Source organism: Phocoena phocoena, chromosome 15 (genome assembly GCF_963924675.1).
Source record: "Phocoena phocoena chromosome 15, mPhoPho1.1, whole genome shotgun sequence".
Taxonomy (NCBI): domain Eukaryota; kingdom Metazoa; phylum Chordata; class Mammalia; order Artiodactyla; family Phocoenidae; genus Phocoena; species Phocoena phocoena.
Genome location: NC_089233.1, coordinates 64239769 through 64254785, shown reverse-complemented (window position 1 = coordinate 64254785; position 15017 = coordinate 64239769). Strand labels below are relative to the sequence as shown.

Genomic DNA, 15017 nt, shown 5'->3' with positions numbered 1-15017 from the left:
GCCTTGAGCACTGCCCACTCACACCAAGTACCATTTATCTATTCCCCTGATCAACCCACAGAGTCCCCAGCCCAGGAAACAGGCTCTCCTGTGAGCAATACCCTGTGCTACGGCTGCAAGAGATCTACCTCTAAGGAGCTTTTAGTCTTAAGGAGAGGTAAGACACACACATAATACCAGGAAGAAAGTGATCAGTGCCCTGAGAAAAAGGCTCTGAGAAGGGAGATTATGTATAATTACTAGGGCAATGAGATGCTTGGTAGAGAAGAAAGATGACCTTTGAGCTGGGGCACTGGTTCAGAAAAAACTCAGAGCCCCTTGCTATGTGTTACACACTGGACTAAAAGCTGGAGTTATAAAAACAAGTAAGACATAGTCTTGCCTTCAAGGAGCTTTTGGTCTAATGGTGGAGACACATAAACACAGATAATTATAATACAGTATGAAGGGAGTGGTGGTTGAATAAATACAATGTATTATCAGAAAACACAGGAGAGGCATCTAATTCAAACTGATGGATGTGAAGCAATGAAGGATCAGTGAAGGATTCCTCTAGGAATTCTTTTAAAAAAACTGGAAGACATACCCCCAACTAGTAACACTGGTCATTTCTAGGAAGTGAGATTTTCCCTTCCTGAATCAGTTCTGTAGTGCTTTCATTTTTTACAGTGAGCATGTATGTACAACGAGCATGTACAGTGAGCATCCTTAATGGGATGGTAGCAGTTTTGTCTTCTCACCTCACTTAGTTTCTCTTGAATTTCTTCCTTCTCATCTTGCATGCCCCTGAGATCTGCCTGCAGCTCAGCCCTGGTCTCCTCCACTTTCTGCAGCTGAGCCTCCAGGTGGGTGTTCTTTTCCCACAGGGCTTCCTTGTTCCTCTCGGCCTCTGTCAGGCCCACCTGCAAAGTGTTTCTCGCCTGCTCTGCTGCTTCCATCCTCCTGCACACAGACTGGTTCTCCTGTTCTAACTACTGGCCAAAAAGGGAAGGACATCAAAGACAAAGGGTTACGGTTTAGAGATGAAGTGCTGAGACAGAAATCCAAGTGAGATATGAATCTGTTCTCCACAGATGAACACAGGAGTGCTTACGAGAGAGGAGGACTATGCATACATTTGGTCTGGGGTCTTTACTCCAGGTACTAGATGGGTTGATGCTGGGGACAGAGAGAAAAAAGGCAAAATCCTGCTCTTAAAGAATTCAGAATAAGGGAACATACAACATTTCTGGGGCTCAAGGGAATGGGGTAGTGAAGAGATGTGTTAAATCTGTAACCTCTAGAGAAAATTCTGAGACTTGGGCTCTTCAACAGATCCTTTTCTGTGATTGCTGTTATCTCATACAACAGGATTAAAACCCAGTCCTCCTTCCAGAGGACATGGGCCTAGCCCTGATGATTTTACCCTAAAGCCCAAAGGTAGTTCTGCTGCAGATGTGGGAGGGGTCTATTTTTAATGGCTGAGCCCGGGCCTTGTAATCTTTGCTCTCCTTTGCACTATAAATGTTCCTTTTGCTCATTCCAGGACTACATTTGGGAGCTGATCTGTCTTGGGCTGATCCATTTAAGAACTGTTCCTTGTTACAGGCATCAGCTTTGTCTGTCTCTCCCTTGCCCTCGGTCGGGGTCCAGCCCTACCCTGTGGATCAGAGAAATCTTTGCTCACCTGGAGAAGCTGCTGGTTCAGCCCAACTTTATCTAAGGCCAAAGCCTCATTTAAGGCACTGAGTTTGACAGCTGCAGCCCGAAGATCAGCTACCTCAGCCTTCAGGCTGTTCTCAGAACTTGACAGCTCCACAATAGACTGTTCTGCCTAAAAGCAGAGAGTTAGAGTTTCATTTTCCAGTTTTCCTGCAACAGTGAACAGCTCACATCCCCAACATCTGCTGCTTTCCTTGTACAGAGATCAGTTAACACTTCATTCCTTCCCTTACATTCTGAACAACTTTTCCCTTCATTTCTTCATTCACTTACCCATTCATTTGTTGAAGAGTAAGAGAGGAACTCACATTACAGAGACACAGACATCAGGATGTATAAGCAACTACAACTGGGATGACACCATAGCCAATGTAAGCACAAAGTGCTCTGGGAACTCAAAGAAAGCATTAATTCAATTTGAGAGAATCAAAAATGCTTGGTAGAAGAGTCGACAGTTAAGTTGGGTACTGACAGATGAGGAACAGTTTGCGGTTAAAAGGGGAGGAAAGTAGCAGTCCAAGCAAAGGGAAAAGTACATACAAAGTATTAAAATCACGAAAGAACGGGTAAAACTGAGAATGCAATTAGTGCTATGTGGCAGGAACGAAGGTATATGAGGCGTTAGAACAGGGATCTGGAGTGAAGAGGAGGCTAGAAACAGTTTGGGGCAGGTGGCAGAGGGCTTTGCATGTGGTACCAAGGAGCTGGGAAGCCAATGAATGGTTTTAGGAAAGAGACTGACATGACCAGATTGACATTTTAGAAAACCATTCAAATTGCAATACAGAGAGTCTGTTTGGAGGGACAGAACCCAAAAGCAGTAACTAGGCATTGAGGCAAGAAACAGGAAGGGCCATGACTTGCAGGATGAAGAACGAGGCAGGCTGCGCGCCTTTTTCCTGGAGACACAACTTTCCAAGCCGCCCGCCCCACCCAGCCAGCGAGGGGGAGGGCCACGCACCCTGGCCAGTGCGGCGGTCACTTCTGTTTGCTCTTGTCTCAGCAACTCCCCTTCCAGGCGACTGGACTCCAGGGCTTCCCGAAGGGTGATCACTTCACTGAGCGACTCTGACTGTTTGGCTTCTAGGCCCGCCAGCGTCTCCTGACTAAGACGGGAAACAGAAGGGGGCTAGAGGAAATCTCAGGGAATGGCCACACCCCAGAAGATAACAGGAATGCAATTGCTTTTGCGATGCAAAAGAATGAAGGTGGTCTCTAAAAACTGATAAGGAGAGGTCTCCAAGACACATAACATGAAAAAAGCAAGGCGCAGAACAGTATACATGGTGTACTATCTTTTATGCAAGAAATTGGGGGAAATAAGGATATATGCATTTATTGCATAAAGCAGCACTAGACATATTAATAAGAAATTAATTTAAATGGTTACAAACAGAAGGAAGGAATATGGGATGAATGAAGCCGAGGGAAGTAGTACTTTCTCTTTGCATACCTTTTAAAATAGTTTTGACTTTTGAATCATATAAATAGGTGCATTATCGCGTCACACAAATTAAATTTAAAAACATAAAACTATCTTTGTGGATTGTCTCTCCTTTTCCTTAGTAGAGGAGAGACCACTCCTTGTGCAAGTCATGATCTTTAGAGCAGTCATTCAAGATTCCATTATTCATGCCTATTAGGCAGAAGGAGCTAGGGAACAGGTGAGGAGGGGATGCATCAAAGATGAAGAAGAGGGCTTCCCTGGTGGCGCAGTGGTTGAGGGTCCGCCTGCCAATGCAGGGGACACGGGTTCGTGCCCCGGTCCGGGAAGATCCCACATGCCACGGAACGGCTAGGCCCGTGAGCCATGGCCGCTGAGCCTGCGCGTCCGGAGCCTGTGCTCCACAACGGGAGAGGTCACAACAGTGACAGGCCCGCGTACCGCAAAAAATAAATTAAAAAAAAAAAAAAAAAAAAAAAGATGAAGAAGATACAGGGACTTTCCTGGTGGTCCAGTGGTAAAGAATCCACCTTCCAATGCAGGGGACATGGGTTCGATCCCTGGTCAGGGAACTAAGATCCCACATGCCGTGGGGCAACTAAACCCGTGCGCCACAACTACTGAGCCTGCATGCCTCAACTAGAGAGCCCACGTGCCACAAACTACAGAGCCCACGTGCTCTGGAGCCTGTGCGCCACAACTAGAGGGAGAAAACCCGCACACCACAACTAGAGAGAAGCCCGGGCGCCACAAGAAAAGATCCTGCATGCTGCAATGAAGATCCCGCATGCCGCAACTAAGACATGATGCAGCCAAAATTGAAAAAAAAAATATAGCCCCTGCTACCAGGTGCTGAAGACTTACCATATGTCAGGCTCTGTGCTGGCATTTTGCAAAACACTGCTTTAATCTCCCCAAAGACTCTTCAAGGGAAATATTATCAGCCCCATTTTACAAATAATCTGTCCAAGTGGCAGAGCCATAATTTAAACCAAGCTTCTGCCCAGCTCTAAAGTCCTTGCTTTTTCTATGACATGGTATCGGGGAATTTACAAATGAGCTGGGTCCCTGTACTCTGAAATTCCCTTCCTTGACCAGCTCATTTCCCATTACTTCCCAGGATCAGTCCTACAGTTTGGCCAGCCCGGCCTCCTCTGAACATGCCATGAACGTTCCTGACTCCTTTTCTTTGCTAATCTGTTCCTTTAGCCCTTGTCCCACTCTCTACCAATCGAAATATGTCAAGGCCCAGCTCAACGGCTACCCTCTCCTCCATGAAGCTTTCAATAATTAACTGTTACTCCTATTCTCCCAGAGGACCTAGCTTGAAGCTCTTTTTTAGCTCATACTTCATCTGGCCAAGGTTTACTTGTCTGACTTCCCCATTACACTGCAAACTGCTTGAGATCAGAGCCTGTGTCTTATTTATTTCTGTACCCGCCACGGGGCCTCGGCCCTCCTGGGTGTTCAGCAATGCTTGGATGAACTTTCTGTTTTCATCCTCCTGCAAAGGACGGAGCAGTAAGCTAATCTGAACCCACCGAACACCAGGCTTCAATTTACTCCACTTTCTAAGAGCGGGGAGGGGCTGTCACACGCACGCACAGGCGCTCCCGTTCACGGATGGCCAGGTGCAGCTCCTCCCGCTGCTCCTCCTTCTCGCCCTGAGCACAGTCGCCCTGCAGCTGAAGCTCCATGTTTGTCCTCCGCAGTCGCCATGCCTCCTGCTCCAGCACCTCCAGCTGCTGCTGCAGCTCCTCCCTGGTCTTCTGCAGGAGCTCTCGCTCCCTGGAAGGAGACCGGACATGAACAGAAACCCTGGAACCTAAAAGCCCTCCTGGAAGCAGACAGCACAGGGTCAAAGGAGAGAGGTTTATGTTTCCTTTAAATATCTCATCTTCCCTTTTGAGCAGGAAACTGTTTTTTTTTTTTATCACAAAGACCCAAAACTGAGTGAGCAGGAACCAGCAGAACACAAAGCAAGGAGGCCCTGAGCAGCTGTGGGTCTAGGGAAGAAAAGGGTCAGCCAACCAAACACATGGGCTGGGCGGGGACTGAGCCTGGGAGGAAGCGGGGGATGGACAGCTCCCGCTCACCTGCTGAGAGAGTCCACCTCCCCCTGCAGGTCCACAGTCTGCCCTGCCAGGGTGTCCCGCTCCCCGGTGAGCTGCTGTAGCCGCTGTCTCAGGGCCTCACCCTCCTCCTCCCACTGATGATGCTGCTGCTGCAAGGAGCTCACGGCTTCCTGGCAGCCTGACAGCTGCTGCCTTAGGTCCTGCGGAGGGAGAGCATCAGAAGTGAGGTGGTGAACAAGAGCGCAGGGCAGAGGAGGGATGTCATAAGCCTGAAAGTAGGGCTGGGCAAGCGGGTTGGGGGCTGGTGCAACAAAAGGAAGCTACGAAAAGAGATGAGACCAGTCGAGGAGACAGAGCATCAGAGATGACTGGGTTCTGTGGCTTCCAGAGTGTCAGAGTCCATCATCTTCAAATGTAAAATGGTGGGGGTGGTAAGTGTGGCTGGGACCCTTAGAATTGGGGAACGCTTACCCACACTCCCCTGGGGCTCCACGTTGCACAGTGCTGTGTAAAGACTGCATCAAAGTGGAGCGTGCCAGTGGCACGGAGAGTGTGCCTGCTCCCCACGAGCACAACTGGGCAGACACAGAGATTCTAATGGGCACTTTGGGGTGTTGACAAAACACCTTGTGACTGGTCAATGTAGCAAAAGGGGCAGTCTGGGCTAGGAGGGTACCTGGGGCCCAAGTCAGTTTAGACACCCATCCCTGTGGCTGAGGAGCAGTGCTGGGGTTCTCACCTGCACAGCCTGGCGTCTCTGAGTCAGCACTGAACGCACCAGAGAAAGAGCCTTGTCTGGCTGCTGGGAATCAAACTGGGAGGAGAAGCCACTAGGGTCCAACTCCAAGGAGCTCTCATGACCAGAGGCTTGGGCCATATTGTCCTCCTCTTCTACCATGGCCTGAAATCCAACACAGCAGGGTCACCATCCTACTGACCAAGGCCTAGAATCCATGTAGAGGACTAACATGCCAGCCTGGACAAACCTGATGTTTTCTCTCTCAGGTCCTCTCCCTGGGGGGTGGGAGGAGGGTATCTTAAGAGCCAAAAAGGTTGGTTCCTTCAACTCCTCAAACCAACTCTTCCCCTTCGGTCACCCAAACCTAGAATGAGCAACAAGACTAGCACCCCTTGAACACCCAAGGAATAAATGAAGGAAGAAGAGGTTGCTGAGGTAGCAAAGGCCAGGATCCAGCCGCTGCCGGAGAACTGCAGCTAGCAGTAAGAGAGAGGGCATTTCAGCAGGCAGTGCCAGCACACGAAAGCTTAGCTACTCCTCAGGGTTCCAGTCTTCAAATGTACTCAGACAATTCCTCCCCACAAGACCCTAAATCCAGACTCCTCTAGGCGCACCTGAGAGGACGGGGAGGTCTGGGGAGGGTGAGGTTGGACCGGTTACTGTGAACCGGAGGCTTACCAGTACCTGGGTTATGTCCTTGATCATTTGCTGTAACGACAGCTTCTCTTCTTGGGCATTCCTACTTAGAGATGCCTCGTGTTCCATTAATTCTGCGTGATTTGCCTCCTGGACAGGGAACCAAATAGAGCCTATGAGCCAAACTCTCAGAAGAGAATTTATCATTCCAGGCCCCAAATTAACCAGAGTCTCATTCTGTCTATTCTGTCAATCCCACTTTTCCCCTGACCACACGTGAATGCTAACACTGTCCCAGGATTCTGAAGACAATGTGATGTGGTGATTAAGAATTCAGATTAAGGGATTAAGAGCTCCAAATTAGACTGCCTAGATAAGATTTCTTGCACTATCACTTACTAGTTTGGTAACCTTAGGCAACTCCTTCTTTGAGCTTCCTTCTCTTTAAAATAGGACTAAGGGACTTCCCCGGTGGTGCAGTGGTTAAGAATCCGCCTGCCAATGCGGGGGACAAGGGTTTGAGCCCCGGTCTGGAAAGATCCCACGTGCCGCGGAGCAACTAAGCCCATGTGCCACAACTACTGAAGCCCATGCACCTAGACCCTGTGCTCTGCAACAAGAGAAGCCACCGCAATGAGAAGCCCGTGCACCACAACGAAGAGTAGCCCCCACTTACTGCAACTAGAGAAAGCCTGTGCACAGCAACGAAGACCCAACGCAGCCAAAAATTTTAAAAAAATGGAAAAACTTGAAAAATAAAATAAAATAGGAATAATTAACAGCAACTACTTTATAGATTTGTTTTGAGGCTTGAATGAAAAAACTGCATGTAAATTACTCAACACAGTGTCTGTCAGAAAGCAAATGTTCATTAAATGTGAGCTATCATTGGATGAAGGATGGTTGCTGTCTCTGAACAGCAAATTGGCACTTGAGACTTAAAGCCAGAGGAACCTCTAGCCCCAAGGTCAGCAATAAATTTGAACTCTCAAAATGTCCCCTCCTCCTTCTTACCTTATTGTGCTAGTGAAGGCTTAAAGACGCAGATTTGCAGCTATGTTTTTTTTTGGCCTATATAAAATTTGAACCAACATTTGTAAATTGAGAGATTTTTCTGAGCTGAGAAATTCATAAAAATTCATAAAAATCTGAATTTCTGGCTTCTCTCAAAAAGTTAACATATGGGCCACACCAGCCCCCATCCCTAGATGGCAATAATTTACTGAAGTTGAATAGAGGATGCCTCCTCCAGATGGGACATATATTCTTCAGGGTCCTGCAGTCCTCACTACTCCTCACTGTTTCCTTACTATTGAGATCAAGTGTTCCCTGTTATACTGGAAACTAAATATGATAGCACTGGAAAATCAGAATTCTTATAGCTGAACTCACTTCATTCATTTATATTACCTGGGCCCTGCGGACATCTGAATTTGCAAATTCCTGAACAAAAAGAAACCAAGGGCTTCCCTGGTGACGCAGTGGTTGAGAGTCCGCCTGCCGATGCAAGGGACACGGGTTCCTGCCCCGGTCTGGGAAGATCCCACATGCCGCGGAGCGGCTGCGCCCATGAGCCATGGCCGCTGAGCCTGCGCGTCCAGAGCCTGTGCTCCGCAACAGGAGAGGCCACAACAGTGAGAGGCCCGTGTACCGCAAAAAAAAAAAAAAAGAAACCAAAAAGGCATAAGCATGTCTAGCCCCCAGCTGATCCTAGCTTGGATGAGAAGACTAGGGATATGTATGTGGATAGGGGTGCAGGATTTGCCTAAAATCAGAGATCTGAAAATTCCCAGAGATGAAAGGAAACGTGCAATCAAGCCAGAGGTTCTAACTTCCAACCTTAGAGAATCCCTTTGATAACAATCCTGGCAGATGTTAAGCCAGTGACACAAACCTCACTCCTTCATTAGACAGACTGTTCAACTACCGAGCAGCTCCAGCTGCTCTACCACCCTGTAACTTCCAGTCACTGGCAGTGATTGTGCCCCGCTGGCAAACATTAAACAAGCCAACTCTCTTCCCTGGTGTCAGTCCTTCAGTTATGTGAAGGCAGCCATCATGTCTTCCTCAAGCCCTCCTTCTCCAGGCTAACCACATTCATGCTCCTCAGGTGTTTCCCGTCTGACTAGGTTTTGAATCTCTCCAAACATCCCCCGCTCCTACTTGGTTAGTGTGCCTCTTCATGTGTGTCTCACTCTCTCAGAGGAGGACACACTGCATGCACGCACTGCTGTAGTTTCCCTAGGAATATAGTAGGGACAGTAGACAGCTAATGTTTATTAAATGGATAAAAGAATGAGTTAAATAATTTTCAGATTCAACCAAAATTAATTTTTTAGCTTTAGGGGATTTCATCAAGGAACATTTAACTGGTATCCTGAACTCTCTGTCCATAAAGGACAGGAATCTACAGGCCCACTCCCAACTCTCCCAGAACAAAGGATCACGTACCAGGATCTCCATCGTCTCTCTCAGAGCCTTTACCATCTTTTCATAATCTTCATTTTGCTTCTGAGACTGCGTCAGTAGAGCAGAGAGCTCGGTCACCCTGAAGAGAAGAGCATAGCACAGTTACCTGGGAACCCACTGATGTGGACAGAGCTATGCAGCACACCCTAACCCAAGCCAGACACCCCCACTGCTGCCCCCCCAGAGTCCCTTGGGTGCCCCCAGCCCCTGCACTCCCTGAATACATGATGCTATAGCCTTGAACTCGGGGAGGGGGAGCCAAAAGCCACTCAGACGCATGCAAGGATTTATCACATCTCAAGACTGGAACACGTGTTTGGGGGCCCAAGAGCTGAAGGAAAGCCCTGGATCAGGCCCTTCCAGACCCCACTTGATCTTGAAGTCAAGCGCCCTGAAGCCAACAAGAACATCAGAATTGCCACATGGGATAGTCCCAAGGTCCCTCAAGCCCAAGGTTCTAACTCTGATAGAGAAAAAGGAGGGGCAAATTGGGAAAGATTATGGTTAACCACCCTGATACTAACCTCAAAGTTCAGGGAAATCACCAGGCATCTTTATCACCTAACACCATATCCTGGAGCTCAGTACCTGGTGTTATATAAGTAGCTAAATAAATATTTCTTGAATGAAGTTATCAAGGAACTTAATTTTTTATTTCAAAGTCTTCATAATTTTATTCTGTATCATCTTTAAGAGCTTTAACTCACTGTATGGTCATTCATTTAGCTATTGTATGATTCAACAAACATTTACTAAGTGTCTACTATATCGCAGGTGAAGTGCAAAGCACTAGAACACAAAACTTACTAAGACATGGTCTCTGTTCTTGTGCTTCCCAGTGCCTTCACAACCCAAACAAAACAAACTGCAATTTACACACGCCACCAATAGGTGGTGACACAACCCTAGCCATGGGGTATAAACTGAACTTTGCCCCAAGATTCAAACGGAGCTCTTTGTTTATGTCCCTGCCCTTATCATTTTTAAAAAATCTATTTTATTATAATCCAAAAAATAAAAGAGCCTAGCCAAAAAAACCCGAAACAAAACTAAATAATCAACGAGACCAATGTAACAAGCACGTCAAAAGACCATAGGGGGGACTTCCCTGGTGGCGCAGTGGTTAAGAATCTGCCTGCCAATGCAGGCGACACAGGTTCGAGCCCAGGTCCAGGAAGATCACACATGCCGCGGAGCAACTAAGCCTGTGTGCAACTACTGAGCCTACGTTCTGGAGCCCGTGAGTCACAACCACTGAAGCCACAACAACTGAGCCCACATGCCACAACTACTGAAGCCCGCACGCCTAGAGCCCATGCTCTTCAGCAAGAGAAGCCACCGCAATAAGAAGCCCGTGCACCGCAACAAAGAGTAGCCCCTGCTCGTCGCAACTAGAGAAAGCCCGCGTGCAGCAATGAAGACCCAACGCAGCCAAAAATAAATAAATTTATTTAAAAAAAAATGTATATAACAACAAAAAATGACCACATGGGGGCACAGTAATGTAACAGGCTATCAAGGTCATAGAAGAGGTGACATTTAACTATGCCTTAAAGGATAAGGCAGAGAGAGAAGGGAGAGAGGCATTCCAGGCTAAGGCCAGCATCTACAAAGGCAGGGAACATGGAAGAACTTGGCTGTTCTGGGAATGGCAAATAGTTTGGTATTGATAGAGGAGAGTCACAGCCAGCTCTGTAAGTCAACAGGACAGAAACTGAGCTGCAAGATAGTCTGAGGGCAGAGGGCAGTGACACAGCCCCAGCTGTGGCACTGGGTTTCAAACTAGACTCCCTCTGGCACATCTCCTTCCCCTCTTGTGGGAGGAATGCTCTTCAAATCTCCCCCACCTATCTTGACTCCCTAAAGGAGTCAAGTTTCTCTTAGCGAACCCCTCCTAGGACCCAGGCCATCTCACCGATCCTGAAGCTCAGCCTTCTCCAGATGCCCTTGACTCTTCAGCTGTGTTAACTCCTGACTCCTTTCATGGGCTTCCTTCTCCAGCTCCTGGGTCCTGGCTAGTAGCAGCATCAACTGGGATGGCTCGCTCCCATTCAGTCTCCCAGATCCATCAGATTCCCGGGACTGTGGTGCTCCCACAGTCAGGCGCAGACAACAGGTCAACAGGGAACCTGAAAGCCTCACATGCTCAGCCTTGAGCTCCGTCAGGTCTCTGAGTACAAGAAAAGAGCAGACTCCAACAGGGACCAGGAACAGGAAAGGGAGCGTGGAGGTCACGCCCAGGGAAGCCTGAGGAGCAGGTCTAGGAAAAGTCATCTCAATCCAACAATCCAACAACTCCATCCCTCCCCACCAACTCTTCCACCTCTGCTTTTCCCCCACAACCTGATTCCCTTCTATAGCAGCCCACTGTCATGCGAATAGAGTTGGTAGGTAGGGGCAAACCTCCTCCCGTCATACCTCCACACTGACCTGTCAGTGGCTGACTTCATTTCCAGGAAGTGGCGACGGAAGGTCACCACCTCCCGCCACAGACTGAGAAGGCGACCATGCTCCCCTTTCAGGTAGCCCTTGAAGAACTGTGTGTTCAGAAACCAAGGTCATATCAAAGGGCAGAGGACATCTTTTGCCAACACAGGAGTCTTGGATTCCTCCTGACTATTGGGGGGGAAGTGGAGGGCCTTAAAGGAGATAGCTTATGAATGGGTGTCTATGTTCAGGCGATGCTGAAGTGTTTAATAAAGTTAGCAGTGGGATTCAAGAGGTCAAAGGGCCTAGGATGGTATATGGCCTTCTTTGAGCTAGATTAGAAAAGGATAAACAGTAGCTGCTCAACAAATGGGAGCTATTACCATCATCACCACAGACTTATAATGATGATTAAATGATATAACATATGTAAATCATCTAACATAATGCCTAACACAGAGCAACGGCCCAGGAAACATTAGTTTCCTTTAACTGGGATCTGAAAATTTCTTCCCCATTCAATTTCAACAGCTACCTCCTTAGCATCTAGATTGCAGACTTCCAGATGAGGGGGGTCAGTAAACTTTAAGATCCATCTAAAACCTATGCAGGAACAGAGTTGCTTTGAGTGTCATGCTACCTGCCAGCAAAACCTCGACTGGGCAGGTAAGAACAGAACTAAGGTGACAGCCCAAGCAGGGCAGAGCTGCCAGCATGAGCAGTAAGGACGGCCAGAGACTTTAACAAACAGCTCAGTTTCCATCCAGGTCCTGAAGTTAACCCCTTCCGGCACTGACCAGGCAGCGCCCAGACTGCAAGTCCTCCTCTCACCATTCCCGCCCACTGTTTCTCTTACCTCCTGCTCCATCTGCCACTGGCTCTCCTTCCTCATTAGCTCATCCCGGGCCCGGCTCCAGTCTACTGTCAATTTTTCCACATCTTCCCGAAGCGCTTTATTCACCACGTCAGCTTTTTCCATGTGCAGCCGAAGCTGGGTGTTCACCTCCGCTAGACTCTCACACCTGCACTGGGGAGGGGTAGGAGCAAGTACTAAACAAAGGTCTGAGCCAACCCTTGGACCTCTTGGAGTAAGATGACAACCACTGGAACTTTCCACTGCCAGGAACTGGAGGGCTAAGGCTGAAGTCCTTGGTTCTAATCCATGTTAGCCCTCGAGACAGAGGTTTTCCATCAACCTTCTCTACCTGCCTGCCAACCACCCAGGCCAGAAAGTTGGGGTCCATCACCTCTGTTGCTCCTCCTCCAATCGGGTTAGCAGCTGTTCCAGGTTTGGCTCCTCCACACTTTCCCACCTCTGAGGGACCGGTCCCTTAGCCAGACAAAAGCAAGCTTTCAATTACCTTCAACGAGAACATCCCGCAGACCAATTCCCGGATGCCCCCTTCTACTGCAGCCTGCTTATTGTTTTTAAAGTTCATCCGTTTATATTTATTTTTATTTTTGGCCACACCGAGCAGCTTGTGGGATCTTAGTGCCCCCAACCAAAGATAACCCCACCACCACCCCTCAGCAGTGAAAGCGCAGAGTCCTAACCACTGGACTGCCAGGGAATTCCCCAGCTTTTTTTTTTTATTCTTTCTCCCCTTTGTTAGCAATATGTCTCTTTTCTCAATCACTGCATTCCTCAAGTAAACCCACTGCATCCCTCTCTCCAAACGTAAACCAGTGATTTCTCGTGAAAGATGGCATTTGGTAGTGAAAAGAACTTTTGACCTAAGAAGCATAAAATACAGCTTTCACTAATGGTCTTGGCTTCTACTACACTAATTTTTGGACCTTGGGAAGTTATAACATCTCTAAGCCACAAAGTCTTCAGCTCCAAAATGAAGGTGATATCATTCCCCTGAAAAGTTGCTTTGCAGGTTAAGTGACGTAATTCTATGACAATGCCTAAGGGTGACTGGCCTACATAGAACGGTACATAGTTAAGTCTCGTCCTTTCCTTCCTCTGAGAGAACTCTTCCGAGGGTAATGTGAGAAGATGCTGAGAGGGAGCTGGAAGAAAGGCAGATAGGTTTTTGAAAGCCAGTTCTACCCAGCCCACAGCACAAAGAAATCTCTCTGTCACAAATATGGTTTTTTCAGGCCTGCAAAGGCACACATCTCTCCAAGACAGATAAACACTGACACCTCCTGGAGGAAAAATGCATCTCTTCTCTCGGATTCCACACCCCTTCCAATCTGGTAATATTAAGTCTCCTAAAGCTCATTTTGTCCTTAGAGAGCCTGGGGTTGGAGTCTGATGGGGCAGGAATAGCTAGGTCCTGTGAAGGTATCTGATGAAGCTCTCAGGGGCTGACGAAAGAACGGCTTCTTCCAAACACCGCCTTATCACACCCCAGCCTCCCTCAGTCGGCAAATGAGGCCTAACTATACTCCCTGAGGGCTCAGGAGGAGCACAGAAGAGCCTCACTCACCCCAGTGGCTTCCAGCCGCTTCTCCAGCTCTTGGCACCAACTCCGGTACTGCAACACCTGGGGCAAACAGAGCAGGACACGGCAATGGGCACGGCTGGTACCAACAGCCCAAAGCAAAGGTCCCCAAGGGTCGTGGGCAAATGCGCTGTGAATGAGGGACTGGGTGATGACAGTGAAGTGAGGCCATAACATCTTACAGTTTCCATTTGGTCATTTAATCATATGTTCTCTACAGCTCTTGTATTGGAGAAGGAAGTTCATGGGCTTTGGAACCGGAAAACCTAGGATCAGGTCCTAGCTCTAGACTAGGAGAGCAAACCTAGACAACTAACTGACCCCTCATGAAGGTCACCTTTGAAAGGGACATCGTAGATGGCTGGTGGAGAAGTTGCAGACATCAAAGGAGAGCTGTTTAGGACATTCCCACCACGTGGCTCCATCTTCTGCAAACCTCATCCCGCTTCAGTCCCCAGCCCCAAGTGTTCTCCTCCTTCCCCTTCCTGAAAGGGCAGCTGCCTCACCTTGGCCTGCAGCTTCTTCACGAGGGTTGCTTGCCTTTGCTGAGCCTCCTGGGAACTCTTCAGCTTCCGCCAGGAAGCTGCTTGGTTCTCTGCCATCTGCTGCTGTAGCGCCAGCACTTGCTCCTCCAGCACCAGCTGCAGTGACCGGGGCTTCATATTGTTCAACCCAGGGCCCCCTGTCTCCATGGGGGCACCAGACAGTAAGTCCACAGGTCCCTATGCAGCCAGAGGCTGTTCGCTCCCAGCAGGCTCTCTAATCATTGCTGTGTCCCTTGGACCTCCTCTTGAGCTGGGGACTAAAGCACACAGTGGAGTTGAAAGAACTCCCTAGATGACTCAAATTTATTCAGCAAATACTCATTAAGTTCTGTAAAATTGGGTTGGACAAAGTACAGTACTCCTCAAAGCTTTTCAAATACTAAGATGGACCTAATCTCTAAAGGGGGGGGGGGACGTGATGAGCATCATTTCCCAAATTTATTGGACCATGACACAAGTTCACAGGACTAGTGTTTCTTGGCATGACTTTTGTAACTCTGCACTCGACCAAGAGCTCCTAGTTTACCA

The 15017-nt window shown here is 48.3% G+C and overlaps 1 protein-coding gene across 1 annotated transcript in view; it reads right to left on the bottom strand.

The window, feature by feature from the left end:
• The window catches only part of CEP250 (centrosomal protein 250), a 38684-nt gene extending 24048 nt beyond the window's left edge, over window positions 1-14636 (bottom strand). The window contains exons 1-14 of the mRNA XM_065892694.1: window positions 14451-14636; window positions 13930-13986; window positions 12739-12821; window positions 12348-12513; window positions 11495-11601; window positions 10980-11234; window positions 9047-9143; window positions 6644-6745; window positions 5960-6121; window positions 5242-5420; window positions 4751-4933; window positions 2663-2807; window positions 1667-1813; window positions 741-971 (exon numbers count right to left, since the gene is read on the bottom strand). Of these exons, the coding sequence (XP_065748766.1) occupies window positions 741-971; window positions 1667-1813; window positions 2663-2807; window positions 4751-4933; window positions 5242-5420; window positions 5960-6121; window positions 6644-6745; window positions 9047-9143; window positions 10980-11234; window positions 11495-11601; window positions 12348-12513; window positions 12739-12821; window positions 13930-13986; window positions 14451-14636 (2100 nt within the window). The remainder of the gene's footprint in view (window positions 1-740; window positions 972-1666; window positions 1814-2662; window positions 2808-4750; window positions 4934-5241; window positions 5421-5959; window positions 6122-6643; window positions 6746-9046; window positions 9144-10979; window positions 11235-11494; window positions 11602-12347; window positions 12514-12738; window positions 12822-13929; window positions 13987-14450) is intronic.
• Between the last annotated feature and the right edge of the window lie 381 nt (window positions 14637-15017).